The 22,266-nt window shown below is 35.3% G+C and overlaps 1 protein-coding gene across 5 annotated transcripts in view; it reads left to right on the top strand.

The window, feature by feature from the left end:
- Positions 1–21,744, top strand: part of LOC150098968 (uncharacterized) — a 172,110-nt gene extending 150,366 nt beyond the window's left edge. For 4 of the 5 annotated variants that reach the window (XM_090404613.1, XM_090404612.1, XM_090404611.1 and 1 more), the window contains one exon: positions 19,376–21,744. In XM_090404613.1, the coding sequence (XP_090260739.1) occupies positions 19,376–19,600 (225 nt within the window). In that variant the 3' untranslated portion in view covers positions 19,601–21,744. The remainder of the gene's footprint in view (positions 1–19,375) is intronic. The other variant, XR_016549444.1, reaches the window with a different exon arrangement.
- Positions 21,745–22,266: the final 522 nt, after the last annotated feature.

Genomic DNA, 22,266 nt, shown 5'->3' with positions numbered 1-22,266 from the left:
TGACAGATGTCAAAAGTGATGTATATGGAATGCGAGTCTGCAAGATATAAGGTGACCAGTAGTGTACTTCAGAGATCAGTCCTTGTTCCACACTTAATTCTTACATTAATGAAATTAGGATAGATTTGACAGGAGACATAGAACTATTTGCTGATGATGCAAAGATAGGCAAAGTAATAGGAATGCTAATTAATTGATTTGAAAAGGCTAGAATGCTGGGCATGTGAAGATGTCTTGTTAGTTCAGTGTTGGTAATTGTAAAGTTATACAGTTTGTGTGTTGAGATAACCAGCGGCATATATTGGTGCAGTTAAGTTAGAAAAAACTGATTCAAAGATAAGCATCTTGGAGTTTTTGTAAATTGGAAGTTGAAGTTCAGAGGCCATACAATAGAGACTAAAAATACAACTCTGTGAATAATTGCAGTGTTGACATAAACATTGACATGTAAGGATAAGGAAGTCATTTTGTCTCTTTTACAAGTCTTGGATACAAATCTTGACCATTGTGTCCAGATCTGATCTCTGGGTTTTCAAGCTGGTCTGTTTGGCCAAGTGTTAGTGTCTCCAACCAACAGGTCATGGGTTTGAATCCTGCTGCAGGCATGGATGGTTGTGATTGTGTTACCTTGTGTATTGCTATAATCTTTGATATGGCACAGTTTGATCTTTGCTGTCCTTGTGCCATTAAAACCATAAATCTTCATCATCTTGGTTTTCAGTGCACTGCTGATAAGTGGAGAGGGTATAAAGGAGAGTGTGTTATAGGTGATATTGGGACTGTGCAATGCGGATTATGAGACAGGTTGAGAATTTGTGGGCTGCAAAAAAGGAGGCGGGGGTGGTATGATAGAGATGATACAGGTGGTTATGATTGATAACTGACAAGAAAACAATTAAAGTGCAGTATTGTCATGAAGCCTGTAATTGCTTCCTTGCTTATTTGCTTGTGAGAAACCTATTATTAGCAGAGACCTCCAGTGAGTCGGATTCATTGAGGGAAGCCATATATTGCACCAGTCGCTATACCTTTTAATGAATTCATTCACACTATATGCACTCACCACCACCACCACCTTCAATAAAACCCAATCATGCACTGCTATATGGGAGAAAAATCTAGCTATCACCCCTTTCTTGATTGTATTCATCTTTCAATGGATGCCCTCTCATCCTCTTTCCACCCTCCATAAAATGAAAAATTCCATCTACTGGTATCCTACATGATCCTTTCAGAAGTTCATTAACCCTTAACATACAAAGACATCTGTGACACGTCTTTTGTTTATTGCAACAAAATTGATTTTGAATTTTGGTTTCACATATAAATACAACCGAATATAGATGCTAGACAATCTTGTGCCATTTCCTTTCAGCTGAGAAAAGTTGCCAATGGCATGTATCGGCTATTTTGTTTGCACAAATTCATCATTATTTTTCAAATAATGATGAATTTGTTCCAACAAATCGCCCTCACCCAAAGCATTGGCAGAAAAATGACCGCTTTCTGATTTTTAATTGGTACGTTAAGGGGTTAATGGCTGAATTCCCCACTATCTAGAGACTGATCAGTTAATTAGTGATCTGATCTCCTAACTAACCTTACTTGGCATTTGATGCAGACCATGAAAAATTTGGAGAAATTTGTGTGATTGTTCTCAGTATTTCCATGGCAGATGGTGTCTGGTATGGAGGCCTTCCTAACAAGCTGCCTTCTTGTGATCTCCCTCCTACCAATTGTGATTGGATTGGCAGCTTCTTTTTTCCATTTATTCATTGCACGTCATCGTGGATTACTTCTTCTCATCAGATTTTTCCATCATTGGTAGAGTACTCAATAGCTGTGTGTTTTTGCCCATGCCATTTCTTCTGTACATCACTGACCTGTCTCTCTATTGAATCTTAATCCTTTCCATTGTTTTCATCTGAGAAACTTTCTGGTAATGATTCAAGATTTTCCATAACCAATGTCTTAAACACTGATCTCACCATTATCAAATCTTCCTTTCATGAGTCTAAGCAAAGGCGGCCTGTTGTTGTCTCATCCTAGCTTTTTGGCCCATCTCTTTCTACAGCCCTTTGGTTTTTAGTTTTTCTTCTTCTTGAGTATTCTATTGTATGCCATTCTTTCTAGATGCTCTTTCCATTTGGTTCTGTATTTTTCTGTTGTTTCCATTATTAGTGTTTGGTTTGGTTATGACAAGAACCTGCTGTTTTGGTCATATTTTTAATTTCTGCCACAATGATTCTATCTCTTTCATATGCTCCACTGCCATATTGGTTTTGATAAACTATACATTCTTAGTCTGCTTGTTTTGGTGACTATTGCTGGCCTTAATGTTTAGTTTATTATTCCATTTACTTAGAAGAATTTGTTAATTTTGTTAGGAATGTTTAAATCTTCATTGTAACTTAATTTATAGCCTAAGTAATTAAAATTGTTCACTTGTTTGATTATTTTATTGTCTTACTAGTTTAGTGGGATGGGCATTTTATCTTTGAATGCCATAATTTTAGTTTTTTGTAGAGAGATTGACATAATGTATTGCTTTATTATTAAATTTGGTTTGTGTACATATTTTTTGTAGATTGTCCAGAGTTGTTCAAAATATCACTTGATCATCTACAAAGAGTAAGGTATCTAAGATAAAATTATTTTCTATTTGGATTCCTTCTTTGTTGGTTATCCTCTATTCTTTGATTATTTCATATATTCCACATAATATTGGGGATAGGAGACATACATGTCCAAATCCTCCTGTTACTTCAAATGTTTTGGTTCTGTTCTAGCCTGTTTTTATGCTTATTACTATGTTTTCATATAAGCTGTAGAGGGGTTTAATAAATTTATAGGTAACTGATGGTTTAGTACAGTCAAACCTCATTTTTTAACATGCTCATTTTACGTCTTCTCATTTAGTGTCAAAGCTTACATTGGCCTAAATGTGTTCATTCTTTGTCACCTATTCCATTTACTGTCACACATCACTCACATGATACTCACTTGCAGCCTGTATGAAGACCAGTTGAGGCAGGCATGGAACACTGTTGTCCATTTAATTTGTTCTTCAGGCATTTTGTTGATTGGTTATCTCTAGTGACCTCTGACTTCATTTTTATATTTTTTGGGAGGTGGGAGTAGTATTGCATGACTTGTGTTTATTGTACCACTTATGTACTGTAAGTAAATTTAGTTTTGTTTTATTATTAAGAGACTCATAAAATTAAACCATGGCTCCCAAGAGATCTCAATCTTCTGAAGCTGGTTCTGCAGGTAATGCATCAAGAAAGGCCATCAGTTTAGCCACAAAACAAGCAATAATTAAAGATCACAATCAAGAGCTTAGTGTTGAGTTAACTTTGGAAAACTGTAGCATTATAACACTATGGCTATAGTTTTGGGGTACAATAAATTTTTCCTTACGAGTCTTTGCAGCAGATTACCTAAAATCCCAACAAACATGTAATTAGTTTAACGTCACTTTTCCCAGAATGAATTAGTGATGTTAAACGAGGATCAACTATATAATAAACAGTTGATGTCTATCTTGTCAAAAGCTTTTTTATAATCTGTGAATGCTAGATGTATTTCTAAGTTCAATTCTCTTCTATCCTCAATTAGTAGTTTGAGTGTGAATATAGGATCTATGCAGGATTTTTCTTTTCTAAAGCCATTATTTTTCGCGGATAATTTTTTTCTAGTATAGGGTTGATTCTGTTTTTTTAGTATTTTGACATATATCTTATGACCTGTTTTAATAAAGTTATTCCTCTATACTTGTCACAGTTATAATTACTTCTCTTTTTAAAGATGGGAATTTACAGTTGTATGGTTCCAGTCAGTCACTGGATATTCTTGCTATATCATATATTTGGTTTATTCAAGTAAGAAATCTTTGATGAAATTTATTTCCTGCATATTTTATAACATTTATTGGGATTTTATCTTCTGATAATTTTTTGTTTCTTTTAATGCTTTGTTTAATTCTTCTCATTTAATGCTATTTGGGAGACTATTATCTGTTACATTTTCTAAAAGTCTTAAGTAATAATTCTGTTTATTTCCTTTCCAGAGGTTCATAACAATCTGTTCATTCTTCATCATCATCAAATTCCTGCCATGTACCCTCAAGGGGTGTACAGGATATGATACTACTACATGAAAAAAATTACATCATTACTAACTTCCTATCTACAATTTTCCTCCAAATCAATCTGTTACTTGTCAAGACTGCAACATTATCAGATCATTTTTTCTATTGTCTAAGGCACTTTGTACCATATCAATCCACTTATATCTTGGTCTTCCTCTGGGTCGTTTTCCTGCCAACTTCGCAGAGAACACTAGTTTTGCTAATCTTCCCTCGCCAAATCTATTGTGACCATACCATCTGAGATTAGCTCTGCTAACACATTCCTGGATGCTGACAATGTCAAGTTATTTCCTAATATTCTCGTTTTAAATATGATACTGCCATTGATGCCATCTGTCCACGCCTCTAATCTTTCTCAGGACTCTCATATCTGCAGTCTCTAGTCTTTGGTCAAGCGTTTTACTTCTGACCCAGCTCTCAGATCCATCATCATCATCATCATCATCAAATTCCTGCCATGTACCCTCAAGGGGTGTACAGGATATGACAGTACTACATGAAAAAAATACATCATTACTAACTTCCTATCTACAATTTTCCTCCAAATCAGTCTGTTACTTGTCAAGACTCCAACATTATCAGATCTTATATGTCTATCGTCTAAGGCACTTTGTACCGTATCAATCCACCTATATCTTGGTCTTCCTCTGGGTTGTTTTCCTGCCAACCTGTCAGAGAACACTTGTTTTGCTAATCTTTCCTCTCCCATTCTATTTAAGTGACCATACCATCTGAGATTAGCTCTGCTAACGCATTCCTGGATGCTGACAATGTCAAGTTCTTTCCTAATATCCTCATTTTTAATATGATATTGCCATTGATGCCATCTGTTCACGCCTCTAATCTTTCTCAGGACTCTCATATCTGCGGTCTCTAGTCTTTGGTCAAGTGTTTTACTTCTGACCCAGCTCTCAGATCCATAAGTTAAAATTGGTTTGAACACAGTCTTGTATACAGCTAATTTAGTGTTCCGACTAATTTCTTTCTTATTCCATATGAATTTATTCAATTGACTTCCCACGATACCAGCTTTGCTGATTCTGTTGTCTATTTCTATATTTAGTTTACCATCTTCAGTAAAAATTGTGCCTAAGTAGCTGAAATGTTTTACTTGTGCCACAGGTTCTCCATTCACAACACAGTTGACATTTTCAATGATTCTGCCTATTTTCATTGTCTTTGTCTTTTTATTGCTGACCTTCATACCATATCTATTAAAACAGCTATTCAATTTAGTCAGAGAATCTTGCAGACTTGTAGCGGATTTATTTAGAAGTATAACATCATCCGCATAAAGCAAAGAGCTGACATTAACATCTCCAATTTTGATATCAGGTTTAATACCACATTCCTTCATAATGTGATCCATATAGATAATGAATAACAGAGGCGATAATGTACATCCTTGTCTCACACCAGATTTAACATTAAACCATCTTCCTGTACTTCCTTCAATTCTAACTGCTGACTTACAACTCAAATAAAGACTAAGTATTGCTTGATATAATGCCCCATTGACACCATATAACTGCAGCGTATTGAATAGCTTCTCTCTTGGCACCTTGTCATATGCCTTTTCCAAATCGACAAAACTTAAATACAGATCTTTGTTATATTCCCATGCTTTCTCGACTATTTGTCGTAAAGTGAAGATCTGATCCTGACAGCCTCTATTTGGCCTGAATCCAGCTTGTTCTTCACCAAGCTTTTCTTCCACAATTCTTCTCAACCGTTTCTCAAGTATACTTGCATAGATCTTGCCAGGAACACTCAGTAGGGAAATACCTCTGTAATTCTCACATTCAGTTTTATTTCCCTTTTTATATATGGGTACTATGAGAGCTCTACTCCAATCATCGGGAATTTGTCCCTCTGTCCAGGCTTTCTGAACTATGCAGTGCAGCCACTGTAAGACTCTTAAACCACCATACTTCAGCATTTCTGGTCGAATATCATCTACTCCTGCTGCCTTTCCACATTTCAAGCCTTTGATGGCTTTTTCTACTTCAAGTATGGATATGTATTCCTGACTGCATGCCTGGTCAGTGTTTTTTATCACTGTGCTGTCATCACTGCTTGTTTCATTTAGCAGTTTTTCAAAGTAATTACTCCATACTTCAAGGATATCTTTTTCTCCTGTTTTCATTTCATCTTTATCATCTCTAATTCCTTTTACAGCACTCTTTCCTCCATTCCTAAGCTTCTTCAACAACCTCCAGAATATTTTGCCACCTTCTTGATATTTATTTTCTATATTCTTGCCAAAGTCCTCCCATGACTTTTGTTTAGCTAGTTTTACACACTGTTTAGCTTTCTTACATTTGTCTCTGTATTCTGTAAGAGTAAAAGCTGACTTATTTGCCAGGAACTTTTGATATGCTTTCTTCTTTTCCTTCAATGCCTCTTTAACTTCCTGTGTCCACCAGGAAGTTCTGATTTTTTTATCCTTGCACACAACCTCACCACATGCCTCTCTGGCAGAATCAATCAATGTTTCCTTCAGAGTTTGCCACTGAATCTGCAAGGCTTGATTCCTGTTCTCAAACTCTTTCATTTTCTTTTCAATAATATTTCTGTATTTTAGTCTACAGTTCACATCTGAGAGCTGCTCAACTTTTATTCGTTTTAAAACTTTCTTACATGTTATTCTTTTCAATATGAAATTCAATTTTATACTGTTCAAGACTAAATAGTGATCACTTGCAATTTCAAATCCTCTGTACACTCTGGTGTCCTGCACCAGGGAGAAAACATCCCTATCAACAATAACATAGTCAATGAGAATTTTCTTATTCCTTGCCTCTTCTCTCCATTTGAATTTGTGCACATTTTTATGATGGGACATGGTGTTAGTAATAACCAGTTCATGTCCTGAGCAGAAATACAACAGATATTTGCCATTATTATTTCTTTGCTCTTTTCTCCAAATTTTCCCAAAATATTTTTGTATGTCTCACAATCATTTCCTACTCTACTATTTAGATCCCCAACAAGGACCAACTTTTCCTTTTTCATTGTGTCAGTTGCTTTTTCTAAAGCCTCAAAAAATTCCTCCACTTTTACCTTAGTAGAATCTTCTGTGGGACCATAGGCACAAATAAGTCTCATTGTCCAGTTCCCCATTCTCATATTTGCCTACATTACTCTACTTGAGACTGACTGCCATTCAAGAAGATTAGCCTCGTATTTTGTGTTGAATACTATGGCTACTCCTTCTTTTCCTTGATTATCATTGCCTGAATATAACATTTTGTATTTATTGCTCAGAAAGATCTCACCAGTTTTGGTCTTTTTTGTTTCAGTCACCCCTATTATGTCGATCTGGTACTTATCTAATTCCTCAGCTAGCTCCATTTCTTTGCCATTCAGGCTTCTTACGTTGATAGTACCAATCTTTAACTCTGGTGATGTTGAGTTGGGGTTTGTTTTCAGATTTGTTCCAGTAGCTGACTTTTCGCTGTTCGCCCTGGTTCCCTGGCGAAAACAACGCAGATCCATAAGTTAAAACTGGTTTGAACACTGTCTTGTATACAGCTAATTTAGTGTTCCAACTAATTTCTCTCTTATTCCATATGAATTTATTCAATTGATTTCCTACCATACCAGCTTTGTTGATTCTGTTGTATATTTCCATATTTAATTTACCATCTTCACTAAAAATCTTGCCTAAGTAGCTGAAATGTTTTACTTGTTCCACAGGTTCTCCATTCACAACACAGTTGACATTTTCAATGATTCTGCCTATTTTCATTATCTTCTTATTACTGACCTTTATACCATATCTATTACAACAGCTATTCAATTTAGTCAGGGAATCTTCTGATTTGTAGTGGATTTATTTAGAAGTATAACATCGTCCGCATAAAGCAAAGAGCTGACATTAACATCTCCAATTTTATATCATGTTTAATACCACTTCCCTTCATAATGTGATTCATATAAATAATGAATAGCAGAGGGGATAATGTACATCCTTGTCTCACACCAGATTTAATATTAAACCATCTTCCTGTACTTCCTTCAATTCTAACTGCACAACTCAAATAAAGACTAAGTATTGTTTGATATAATACCCCATTGACACAATATAACTGTAGTGTATTGAATAGCTTCTCTCTTTGCACCTTGTCATATGCCTTTTCCAAACTGACAAAACTTAAATACAGATCTTTGTTATATTCCCGTGCTTTCTCGATTATTTGTCGTAAAGTGAAGATCTGATCCTGACAGCCTCTATTTGGCCTGAATCCAGCTTTTCTTCCACAATTCTTCTCAATTGTTTCTCAAGAATACTTTCATAGATCTTGCCAGGAACACTTAGTAGGGAAATACCTCTGTAATTCGCACATTATTTTATTTCCATTTTTATATATGGGTACTATGAGGGGTGCTTAAGGGTCAAAGCTATGTAACTGAGAAGAGACCTCCACATAGCCTTTAAAGGAATGCGGAGAACCTACCAGGACTTATGACCTAATGTCCAATGCTCATCTTCTCGTCGTGCACCCTGTTGGGTATCTACTTGGATACTGAACGAACGAGGATGGGCTGGCAATTTGAGATTTAGCTGACCAAATTGTATTCTTATTGGTTAAACCAAAATAAAAAATGATGGTGCAACATGACAGAATTTCATGCTGACTGGGGCATCGCCTGGTTAACAAGGCCCGAGTTGTTTTCGTCAGGGAACCAGGGCAAACGGCGAAAAGTCAGCTACTGGAACAAATCTGAAAACACACCCCAACTCAACATCACCTGAGTTAAAGATCGGTACTATCAACGTAAGAAGCCTGAATGGCAAAGAAATGGAGCTAGCTGAGGAATTAGATAAGTACCAGATCGACATAATAGGGGTGACTGAAACAAAAAAGACCAAAACTGGTGAGATCTTTCTGAGCAATAAATACAAAATGTTATATTCAGGCAATGACAATCAAGGAAAAGAAGGAGTAGCCATAGTATTCAACACAAAATACGAGGCTAATCTTCTTGAATGGCAGTCAGTCTCAAGTAGAGTAATGTGGGCAAATAGGAGAATGGGGAACTGGACAATGAGACTTATTTGTGCCTATGGTCCCACAGAAGATTCTACTAAGGTAGAAGTGGAGGAATGTTTTGAGGCTTTAGAAAAAGCAACTGACACAATGAAAAAGGAAAAGTTGGTCCTTGTTGGGGATCTAAATAGTAGAGTAGGAAATGATTGTGAGACATACTAAAATATTTTGGGAAAATTTGGAGAAAAGAGCAAAGCTAATCATAATGGCAAATATTTGTGGATTTCTGCTCAGGACATGGAGTGGTTATTACTAACACCATGTTCCAACATAAAAATGTGCACAAATTCACATGGAGAGAAGAGGCAAGGAATAAGAAAAGTCTCATTTTGACTGTGTTATTGTTGATAGTGATGTTTTCTCCCCGGTGCAGTACACCAGAGTGTACAGATTCTAGTGGTAAGACTTATACGTTGGTTAGACATAACTGGTAATTAATTTACGGAATTAACAACGCATGTAAAGTAAATTAATTAAAGATAACTTTAATGAATCACTTCTATATTTCGACAATGTCACATTGTCATCTTCAGGAACATAAAGATATGGTATGTGCACTAACAAATGGAACTAACAAAGCAAATGAGGAAGAAATTAAGACACTAATTTTGTTCCTAAAGTCCTAATTTTCCTAATTCCTGTTCCTAAAGTCCCAGCCCAGAGCGGCTGTACTGGTGAAACCAGTACAGCCGCTCTGGGCTGGCAGACCATGCCTTAGATACCCACCATAAAATTCGTTGGAAGAAGACAAAAATAATCCATCGCAGCAAGTTTAAATACGAAAGATTATTCAAAGAATCTTCAGCAGCTCTAAAAAACGTTCCTAACCTCAACAAATTTGGGTGCATGAAACTGCCCCAAATTTGGGAGACTTTCATTATGAGAACTTCAGCCCAACGGCCAAGACTACGAAATTAGCCTGCAAGAGGGCACCTTTAGGACTTTAGGAACAAAATTAGTGTCTTAATTTCTTCCTCATTTGCTTTGTTAGTTCCTTTAGTGCACATACCATATCTTTATGTTCCTGAAGATGACAATGTGACATTGTCGAAATATAGAAGTGATTCATTAAAGTTATCTTTAATTAATTTACTTTACATGCGTTGTTAATTCCGTAAATTAATTACCAGAGTGTACAGAGCATTTGAAATTGGAAGAGATCACTATTTAGTCTTGAGCAGGATAAAATTGAATTTCATATTGAAAAGAATAACATGTAAGAAAGTTTTTTACAGCGAATAAAAGTTGAGCAGCTCTCAGATGTGAACTGTAGACTAAAATACACAAATATTATTGAAGAAAAAATGAAAGAGTTTGAGAACAGGAATCAAACCTTGGAGATTCGGTGGCAATCCTTGAAGAAAGCACTGATTGATTTAACTAGAGAGGCATGTGGTGAAGTGGTCTGCAAGGATAGAAAAATTAGAACTCCATGGTGGACACAGGAAGTTAAAGAGGCAGTGAAGGAAAAGAAGAAAGCATATCAAAAGTTCCTGGAAAATAAATCAGCTTGTGCTCTTAGAGAATACAGAGACAATTGTAAGAAAACTAAACACTGTAAAACTGGCTAAAAAAAATTCATGGGAGGACTTTGGCCAGAACATTGAAAATAAATATCAAGAAGGTGTTAAGATATTCTGGAGGTTGTTGAAAAAGCTTAGAAATGGAGAAAACAGTGCTGCTAAAGGAGTTAGAGATGATAAAGGTGACATGAAAACAGGGGAAAAAGATATCCTTGAAGTATGGAGTAATTACTTCGAAAAATTGCTAAATGAAACAAGCAGTGATAGCACAGTGGTAAAAAAACACTCAACAGGCATACAGTCGGGAATACATATCCATACTTAAAGTAGAAAAAAAGCCATGAAAGGCTTGAAATGTAGAAGGGCAGCATGAGTAGATGATATTCTACCAGAACTGCTGAAGTATGGTGGTATAAAAGTCTTACAGTGGCTGGACTGCATAGTTTAGAAAGCCTGGACAGAGGGACGAAGTCCCGATGATCCAAGTAGAGCTCTAATAGTGCCCATATATAAAAAGGGAAATAAAACTGAATGTCAGAATTACAGAGGTATTTCCCTACTGAGTGTTCCTGGCAAGATCTGTGCAAGTATACTGGAGAAACAGTTGAGAAGAATTGTGAAAGGAAAGCTTGGTGAAGAACAAGCTGGATTCAGGTCAAATAGAGGCTGTCGGGATCAGATCTTTACTTTATGACAGATAGTTGAGAAAGCATGGGAATATAACAAAGATCTGGATTTAAGTTTTGTCGATCTGGAAAAAGCATATGACAAGGTGCCAAGAGAGAACCTATTCAATACACTACAGTTATATGGATCAATGGGGCATTATATCAAGCAATACTTAGTCTTTATTTGAGTTGTAAGTCAGCAGTTAGAATTGAAGGAAGTACAGGAAGATGGTTTAATGTTAAATTTGGTGTCAGACAAGGATGTACATTATCCCCTCTGTTATTCATTATCTATATGGATTACATTATGAAGGAAAGTGGTGTTAACCCTGATATCAGAATTGGAGATGTTAATGTCAACTCTTTGCTTTATGCGGCAATGTTATACTTCGAAATAAATCTGCTACAAGTTTGCAAGATTCCCTGACTAAATTGAATAACTGTTGTAATAGATATGATATGAAGGTCAGCATGACAAAGACAATGAAAATAGGTAGAATCATTGAAAATGTCAACTGTGTTGTGAACGGGGTACCCGTGGAACAAGTAAAACATTTCAGCTACTTAGGCACGATTTTTACTAAAGATAGTAAATTAAATATGGAAATAGACAATAGAATCAACAAAGCTGGTATGGTAGGCAGTCAATTGAATAAATAAATTCATATGGAATAAGAGAGAAATTAGCTGTATACAAGACAGTGTTCAAACCAGTTTTAACTTATGGATCTGAGAGCTGGGTCAGAAGTAAAACACTTGACCAAAGACTAGAGACTGCAGATATGAGACCCCTGAGAAAGATTAGTGGCGTGAACAGATGGCATCAATGGCAGTATCATATTAAAAATGAGGATATTGGGAAACAACTTGATATTGTCAGCATCGAGCAGTGCTTTAGCAGAGCTAATCTCATGAGAGGGATTATGGTCACTTAATCAGAATGGGCAAGGAAAGATTAGCAAAACAAGTGTTCTCTGTGAGGTTGGCAGGAAAACGACCCAGAGGAAGACCAAGATATAAGTGGACTGATATGGTACATAGCGCCTTAGACAATAGAAATATAAGATCTGATAATGTTGGAGTCTTGACAAGTAATAGACTGCTTTGCAGGAAAATTGTAGATAGGAAGTTAGTAATGATGTAACTTTTTCATGTAGTAGTATCGTATCCTTTACACCCCTTGAGGGTACATTTCAGGTACCTTTAAAGTAAAGATAAGTTTGAGCTACCTACAGAAGTGACTAGGTTTTCCTATAAGTAATTAATTTTTTTACCATGAAACAGAAAATGAGTGTAGTGAGTGAACTGGAGAAACTGTTCCTACATGGAAGTGCAGTGTGTGTGATGCAAGCAAGAGATCAGAAGTAAGAGGTTAAGTGAGAGTTCAGGAGAGTGGTATTGAAGAGACAGAAGTTCTTGGCAATGGACACAGTTTTTGTGTGCGAGATGAAGTGAAAATTGGAATGCAAAAGGAATAGGAAAATGGAGATCTGGGGGGGGGGGGGGAGCCTGAATGGACAGGTAGAGTTGATGTTGAAAGTGGTAATGAATGTATGTAGATCACCATAGAAATGGAATAGATTTGCATTTGAGTGGGCAAGTTGAGACTGAGTGAATATATGTGGTAAGCATTTATAAACGTGATTGGGCAAGAGCAGGTGTGTTCACAACCAAGAAGTGACTTAGGTAGGACTGGTTATAGACGTAAAAGTGAACTGTGTTAATTTACAAATTGCCAGGAATATCAGAAATAAGGGAGATAAAATGGAAACGGTTTCACTGATTGAGTTTATTTGCCTCAAAATTATTGGAATAAATGAAACATGGTTGAATGAAAATAATATTCTAATAGGAATAGAAATTGGAAGGGTATAGTATTTTTTTGTGAGGATAGAAAGGGACAAGAAGGGAAGGGGGAGTGCTGCTGATGATAGCAGGGAAATTATGTCCACATAAGATAGACAAGAAAGAGGGAAATAGTGGCAGTAGTTTTGAACACTGTGATGTGATGTGAGGTGGAGGTTGACAGGAAAACATATTTAATTGGATATTGCTATAGGCCAGAGAATGTGGAGGGTGGTGATGAAGAAATATATAAGCAACTTGGGTTAGCGAACAAGAGAAGGGTGATTTTAATGATGGCTGAAGAGATATCATTTAGGAACAAGGAAAATGAAGTTCATGAGTTCTGATCATTTCATCAGAGGATGTAATTGTTAGTGGAAGTTTTGCACTTTCCCTTAGTTGGTGAGAGGGATCATAAAGTGGTCACCTGGGTTGTGGCTAGCCATATAGAGACTTCTGTGAGGAAAGGATATATGTTCAAGTACAAGGCTGATGATTATGTGACAAGCTTAAGAGACAGCTTGGAGCTATAGCATGGAATGAGGAGTAGCATGGTAAAGAAATAAATGCTGCTTGGGAACTGATAAACAAATACATAAGTGTGAATGTATTTCGAAGACCAAAAGGCTAAATAAGGTAGGTGTAAAATGGAGGAATGAGGAGCTTAAGCATGAAATCTGGAAAAAGGTGCTGTGGAGATGATTCACAATGAATAATGGTAATCAGTTACATGAAGAGTATAAAGAACAAGCCAGGAGAGTGATTCAGTAAGGACAACGAAAGTGCAGTAAGAGCAGAAATTAGCAAATCAGATGAAGAAAAACCCTAGAGTTTTTTTTTAGATGTGCGGCAAGTAGAAGGAAGAATGATTATGGTAAGATGGTGTTCATGGCAGAATGGTAACTGCTGCAGGAGACATTGTTGAGGTATTCAGTGATCAGTTAATAAAACATGTTTCATCCTCATCAGGGTGAAATCATGTGAAACTAAAGTGTGGAAGACAGGAGAGGATGGCTTATTTGTGAGTGAGCAGGAGGTATATGAGGAAATAAACTTGATGTCAATAAGGCAATAGTATTTCATGACATACCACTACTCATCTTAAGGGAATGTTCCAGGGAATTGGCAGTAGCATCAGCATGCCTGCTTAATAAGAGTCTTACAACAGTATATAGGTTCAATGAGAGTTGAAAGAAGGCAAAATTGTTCCACTACATAAAGGTAGTGATAAGGCTGTAGCTACAAATTAGAGGCCAAGCTGTATATCTAGAGTTGTGGTGAAGGTACTACAGAGATTGGTGAGAACTAGTATACACAGCAGTATTCTCTGTAATTGTTAGAATGGATTTGTTAAAGGGAGATCATGTTTTACCAACTTCTGTGCTATAACAAGGTGACAAAAGTCTTAGACAAGGGAGATGCACGTACAGTGGTATATTTAGATTTTGCAAAACTTTTGATAGACTGCCACATGACAAGCTGGTAAATAAATTAATGTGGATGGGATTGGATAACAGACTTCTTCTGAGTTGGATCGGTGACTGGCTGTCAGATAGGTATTGGAAAGTTGTATATGGGGGTACAGTATCCCAAAAAAGAAGGTCACTAGTGGTGTGTGCTGCAGGGGTCAGTTTTGGGACCTTTGCTGTTCAATTTGCATATTAATGATATTGGGATGGGTTTAATTGGTGACATGTAGCTGTTTCAGATGATGCAAAATTGGGGAAAGCAATCAATGCAGAGTCAAGCAGATGTTATGGCCTTACAGGAGGACTTGAATAAGTTGCATGAATGGGCAGGTAAGTGGAACTGTCAGTTCAGTGTTGCAAAGTGTAAGGTTTTGAAATTTAGTAATCAACAATGAAATGCAAAGTATAAACTTGGTGGGGAAACTTGAAAGGAGGTAATAGAGATGAGATATCTGGGAGTGGTGGTAAGGACAGAGACCACTTTGCACAAGTTGTGAAGATATCACATTGGATAATGGCAATGATGCAGAGGACCCTGACATGCAGAAATAAGGAGGTTATGATACTATTGTATAAGGCCTCATATTGATTATCGTGTACAGATTTGGTCATCAGGTTTTCATGGTGTTGAGGATATGGTAGAAAAGGTCCGGAAAATATTCACAAAGGTGGTCAGTGGTCTTTGGAATGTAGAGTATGAGGACATAATTGAGAGAATGTAAATTGCAATGCCTCGTGAATAGGAGCAGGAGGGGGGGGAGATATGACTGAGACATAAGTTCGTCGGGTTGCTCTCAGGTTGACATGGAAGAGATTTTTTATAGAATGGAAGGGAGGGTAGTACAAGGAGCCATCCTAAGGAGGATGTGAGCAGAGGAGTGAGGAGATGGTTCCTTACATGGAGAGTGGTTGTTGAGTGGAATGCATTGCCTGAGTGTGTTGTGAATGTAGACACATTGAATCAGTTTAAGCCATGGTTGGATGAGCTTTGTGTGAGAGTGCATAACTCCCAGGATGAATCTCTGACTCCATGGAGGCCAGATGTTAATAATAAAAATAGCTGGAAGGTCTATCTGTTTAAGAGGCATATGTTGGTTTCATGGCATCATGACATATTTCACTTTTCAGATTATCTAATACTCATCTCATCCATGTACTATAGACCTCAACCCTTCACAGGATCATCCTTAAATAATGCTTTGTTATTACAAAAGTTATAACATTCACTTCGAGACTTGAATCTCATTTGTTGATGGAAACCAACCATACTCCTGCCATGCAGAAATATGGTTTCCACTGGAAATTATAGGAAGTAAAGTTCAAAAAATTCACAAGTAGGAAATCATAATTGCATTCTAGTAGTGGTGTCATATTATTCTTGACCCATTTTTGGGCATATATACTGTAGATACAATTTTGTGATTAAAATATCCAGTGACAGCAGAAAAGAATATTAACACAGGTTATATTTCATATATTAGATTTTCATGGCTATTGTGCATGTTTTAAGGAGTAACGTATATGACTATATATCCGAATGCTAATTTATTTTGGAAGTTTCATCTCTCAAGAGGACCGGACTTGTTGGGTGCATAATACATAGACGAGAGATGCACGGGGGGAAAAAAACATTACTTGGGTACATCAGCCAAAGTTCTAAATTATTAACGGATTGCTCATATTAGAATGAATTTGCAGACTATCTGCATTGTTCTTGTTCATGAGGACACGGTCTCGCAACTCCATGGCTCCATTACTCTCAGAGGAGTAACAGTCAGAAAGGTTGTGGCTGAGGTTGACATCAAGGTGAACAAGACTTAGTGTGATTTCTGTTGATTCTAATATTTTTCTTTCATGTTCATCATAGAATTTTGATCTATCCTAGTTTACTCAATGTATGGTGGAATGATGGTCATTGAGATCAGCAGAATTAAGCACATGACTGGATAAGTCCCTGGTTCTACCATAGGTGATATCTCTGAGATGTTTTTTTTTATATGAAGCTCGATGATTTTTCTGTTTGTCCATAATATGGGGAATTACAGCAACACCAAAGACTGTATGCACCTGGATACTTCAAATTGTTATGTTTAGATTTTACTTGTTGAAGCTTTCTTAAGGCACTAATTTTATTTCTTGAGGATTTTTGCCAGCTAGAAATAGAGCTGATATATGAAATGGTGAATATCATTACTCTCTTCAGCACGGTGTGTAGGAGGATTAAACAAGAGTTTAGAAATCAACTGTTTATGATAACCATTCTTCTGAAAAATTGATAAAAGCAGGTTTAATTCTTTGGTGATCTCTTCTTCATCTCTGATGAGAATATGTGCAAGACTTCTTGAAGTAGAAATAATACCAAACTTTCGAGGTGGATAATGATGTAACTGAGCATAAAGATATATGTTGATAGATGTAGGCTTTCTCTAGAAGGAAATTTTTAGTTTTTCAAATGGATAAGTAAATGTTACATCATTGAATAGTTCAATTAAAAGTGAACTATTAACTTATAGTTCAGCTGTAATTTTATCCTAGGATGTTGGTTTCTAAATGATCCAAGAACTCCTGGAGAGAATCTAGACCATTGCCCCAAATCAAGAAAGCATTGTCTATATATCTTTTCCACAAACTTCGTTTCATTTGGAAGGAGTTTATTGCCTTTTTCTTCAAACACTATTAAGTATATATTTGCTAGTACAGGTGATAGAGGGTTGCCTATATCTAACCTGTAATTTTGTTTGTAGACAATGTTTCCAAATAATATGTTATTATTCAACTAATTTTAAGTGATCCTAAATACCAGATTTTATTTGGTTACAAGAGCACCAATATTACATTAACAACAATAAACCTGAAAAATCTGGTCTTGCTCAGCATGGAGTGGACACTGACCATGATATACTATAGTCCAATATTCACCTTTTATATTGCTGCAGGTTTAGGTTTGAGTGGTTATTTAAAGATTGCTGAAGCACTTCTACACTGCCCATATTTAAATCATAACTCTCTCTCTTTTGCGAAGATTTGAGAGAATCACATCCTCATAAATGACAAGCAATAGTGTGTTTCCTGTCATTATCTAATTAAATTTAATTTAAGAATTAAGATTACAATTAAGGCCCAAATTTAGAATTATTTTATTGTAACTACCCACTAGGTGGCATGTGGCTCAGCTCTGTAAATGGGATTAACATTCTTTGTTCTCACTTCACCTTGTGATTATGCTGATGTACTGATGATAACCAGTTAGTTTCTGGTCAAAATATTTGCAGTAATAAAACATATTATATTCTTGTGAATATACATCTAATAAACATTTGAGTTATTAGGCACTTATACAGTACATGCTCGCTACACGAAATCCTAAGGGAGCAGGGAAATAGTTTGTTATAGCACAAAGTTTGTGACTGTGAATTTAGGGGAAAAAGATTGATCTTCCCCTGAATCTAGGGAAATGATAAGACATAGAACAAAGGAAGTTACATTAAATAAACAAAATTGTAAGAAATCATACATTGGTGACATGGTACAAAAGATTTGCAGGAACTAAATCTAAAGAACACAGAACAATAGCATGGTAAAAGTATAAATGCAAACAATAATGGGGAAACATAAGAACTGGAAGAGTATGAAATGAAAATAAATGTTACCTTAGTGTAAATTAATGTCACTTACCTAAAATCTTCATGAGAAATTGAATATGTGAAGTCCAAATCATTAAGATAAAAAATAAGATCTAAATTTCAGCAGTCAGTCAACTTCATAACTGGTGACAAGGAGAGAGACGATACAAGTGTTGTGAACATTAGTCAACTGAAGGAGAGTGGAGAAAAAAAGCGATTGGTACAGTTGGTGTGTACAAGTTGGTTTCCTGTTTGGGCACACCTAATAATGGACAGCTGGCATAAATTGATATTGTTTACTTAAAACTCATTTTCTCTTCTTCTTTGGTGCATCAATCCGAAAATTGGTAAATATAGCAGCACATCACAACATCTTGTCTTGTGACTTCCTTTTTATCTCTTCATAACTCTTAGCGCCAGTTAGCATCATTATGTTATTTATATATAGAACTCATTTTAGAACTGTAAATTTAAGAAATGGCAGAATAAGCAGTATTTCTTTAATTTGAAGTTTAATCAAAAGTTATGAAGTTAGTTTGAACAACATTTCAATTTGTATTTGATATATTCTTTTTTACCTTATTACTCATAAGGTAAAAAACTATTCTGACTTAGATTTTTTTTATTTTAAAATGGTACAGTCTGCATATATTTCATTATAAAGATTTCATTTAAGTGACATTAATTTGTGCTATTGTAACATTTCAAAATGTAAACATTAATTCTGCATTTTAATTTTTTATAATTTCATACTCTTCTAGTTTTTTCATGTGTCTCTCATTATTGTTTGAATGTGTACTTTTTTTTTCACATTTTGTCTTGTTTGTCTGGTTTCCTGCATTTCCTTAGTTCACTGATTGTGAAGGTTTTCAGCTTTTATTTGCAGCAGTGAGCTTAAAATAACATTGGTTCTATGGGATGTTTATGTGCATGTTATTACAAATGGTTTCTGAATAACAGAAAACTTCTCTAAATGACTTGTATTAAAAATTTAAACTTCACATTTCAGATACCCTTATTTTCTTTATTTGTTGTGACAGGTCCAAACACCAGCAAAAATAAAAAGAATTGTTCCCCAAGGTGCATCCAAGTCTAACCCAACTACTCCAAAACGTTCTGCAAAAGCAGAGGAAATGGCTCGTATTCGTGAACAAGCTAGGAAAGAACTAATGGCAGTAAAAAGGAGAGGAAGACAAAAACATGCATCACACGAAGAGACTGAAATTGCTATTTTTGCTCCTGAGAATGCTACAGGCATGAAATAATAAATTTAAGTGTAAATAAACTATCGAAATTCAAACTTTTTTTGGGTTTGATACTTCCAGATAATTTGCATACATTTTGGAATAGATAATTCAAGGTGTTTAACTCTAGTGATCCATTCTAACAGGAACTTTAATAATTATAGGACTGCACATTCTGTGAATACTGTTACTATATTATTTTTATTTTTGTGTAATACATTGGACTTTAGAACGTTGTTATATTGTTCTTTATTTGTAAATGACTGTGCATAGTTTTCTGTGTACACTTTAGAGCAGCAGTTTTCTAGAAGATTGAATATGTCAGTTTTCAATTTGTTTGCCATGACAAAAAATGTGATCTTGTAAAAAAAAATAAACAGTAAATGTAATAATGCCTAAAATAGTTTCATCTTTAATCTAGAACAAACAATTATGCCATTTAAAAATGTTCCCCCCTACCTATTTCAGAATATAAAGTATATATATTAGTTATAAAAAAGAAATCTAGCAACATTTCAGATGCTTTAAAAATAAAACATCATGCAATAGTTCTTTAGGTTTGTGTAGATAATGATATTTATATAACTCAGTGAAAACTCACCTCAGCATTTTTGAAAAGTAGATGCAGTAATATTTCCTATTTATCCCTTAAAAAAAGAAATCCTGCCTACTTTCATTTTTACTATAAGGAACTAGAATTACTATAACTGAAGAATAAAATGAAATTGATTAATTACTGGTTTTCTATAATGTAGTATTATTCAGTAGCACACTGAGAGTATGTAGCATTACTCCCATCAGTCAGCAAATTGATTTCTCATTGCAACAATATAATTGGGAAATTGCTGTATTACTCTTGAGCCATAGCCAGGTAAATGTAGTAAAAATAAAAATCATTATTCTTGGGTACTTTTTAATATTTGGATATAACAGTGGACTGGTTTTTCATAAAATAAAATGTTTGGCTGTGTAATATTTCCTAGAATTAAAGAATAAGTATGTGCTTCATCTGTCATTTCTAGTGCAAATGTACTATAAGTTGTCATTGCCAGACCTTGGATTTATGTAGAAAATGGGATTTTTTTTTTTTTCTTTTCCCCAAAACCATTTGCAAAAATGTGAGTTCTTGTTATATCACTACATTGCATTCAGTTGTATAAGTTGTGTAAATAAGTTTTTTTATTATTATTCAGCTTCTCTTTAACAATCTCTACTGACATCAATTACATTTGGTGTGGAGGTAGTATCTATCATCCACTGTAATAGTTCACATTTAAAATGATTCTTTTGTAAACTTTAACGAAAACTTTACCAGAGCAGGGGAAAAAAAAAAATCTGTATGTTTCAAAATTTCCTTGTGGCAAAATGTTTGGGTGCATTTTTTTCAGACATTATTAACCATTATCTAAAGGCCGTGACATACTTAACACATCAGTATATACATGGACGCAAATTGTCCAGTGAAATTTATATCACATCTAGATACTGTGAAATAAGTGTCATCTAATAAATTAACTGACAATTGAATGGGCTGGTGTATCAACTGATAACACCATGAAGTGAAAGGTTATCCAACTTGCAAATTGCTCTCCCACTGTGGTTGGATAATTAAGAGATTACTACAGAAACACTAACAATCAGCTATTAGAGAACGGTTTTGAAATTGTAACGGACAACATAAAATTAAAGTCCTAATTTGGTGCCATCTATTGTTGAAAGTTTACAGTATTAAGTTGAACTTCAAAGGAATGTCTCGGAGATTTTTAGTAAATTAACACAGCCATACTTTTTGAGGTTAGGGTAATGTTTCAGGGTTTTACGTGTTCTGTTTTTTAGTTATGTTTACCCCTTTATTATATTACTTTTTTTATTCTTCATCCAGAAGATGCCACTAGCATATGTGATGAAACTAGTCGATATGATTACCTGTACTTTTTATTGCCTAATAAAATCCAATGTTGGTTATTTTACCTAATATTTTTCTGTGTTCACAGGAACCAGTTCACAGATGCTGCTGAATTAGGACTGTAATTCTTTGGGTTACAATTTTAAAACTATTTGCACTAATAGATTATCCTATGTTTGCATTGTGTCATTAATACTCTAATACTGGGTATAAAGCCAGTAAAATATTAGCTAAATAAATATCAGATTTATATCTACAAGTTTTGGATTTATTTCACATAAGGTAGCCTGCTGCAGCAATGCCATAAAAAATTAACTGACTATAGAGAAGTTCTCTTGAAGTTACAACCACGATAACAAACTTGAATAGTGTATGCAGCCTGGTTAGTGAAATAGATAGCATATCCACTCTCCAACCAATAAGCTGCAGGTATGAATTGAGCATGAATATCTGCCATGGTCTTTAGGCAAGAGATGAATTTCATTGACTGGTGTGAGACCATTGCCCTGCTTATCTAAAGACCAAACACTGAACTTTTTGAAGCTTATCTGGCCTCAAAAAGTTCAGTGTTTTTGGTCTTTAGAGCAAGATTTTCAGGCTTTAAAAAATAAAATACAAAAAGTATATAAAATTAATAAAAGAAAAACATTATCAGCCCACTCATGGTACTAATGTACTATCATTTTTGTTATCAAGCATGTTTGTAATGCATGAATTTGTTGACACATGAAAGATAAATTGCAGAATAAAACCACCAAAATGTGATATTGTTAGCTCATAT

This window comes from Typopeltis vanoorti, chromosome 15 (genome assembly GCF_054136105.1).
Source record: "Typopeltis vanoorti isolate ZY-2024b chromosome 15, IOZ_Tvanoo_1.0, whole genome shotgun sequence".
NCBI classification, from domain to species: domain Eukaryota; kingdom Metazoa; phylum Arthropoda; class Arachnida; order Uropygi; family Thelyphonidae; genus Typopeltis; species Typopeltis vanoorti.
Note: the sequence above shows the minus strand (reverse complement) of the source record. Positions and strands in the feature narration are given on the sequence as shown.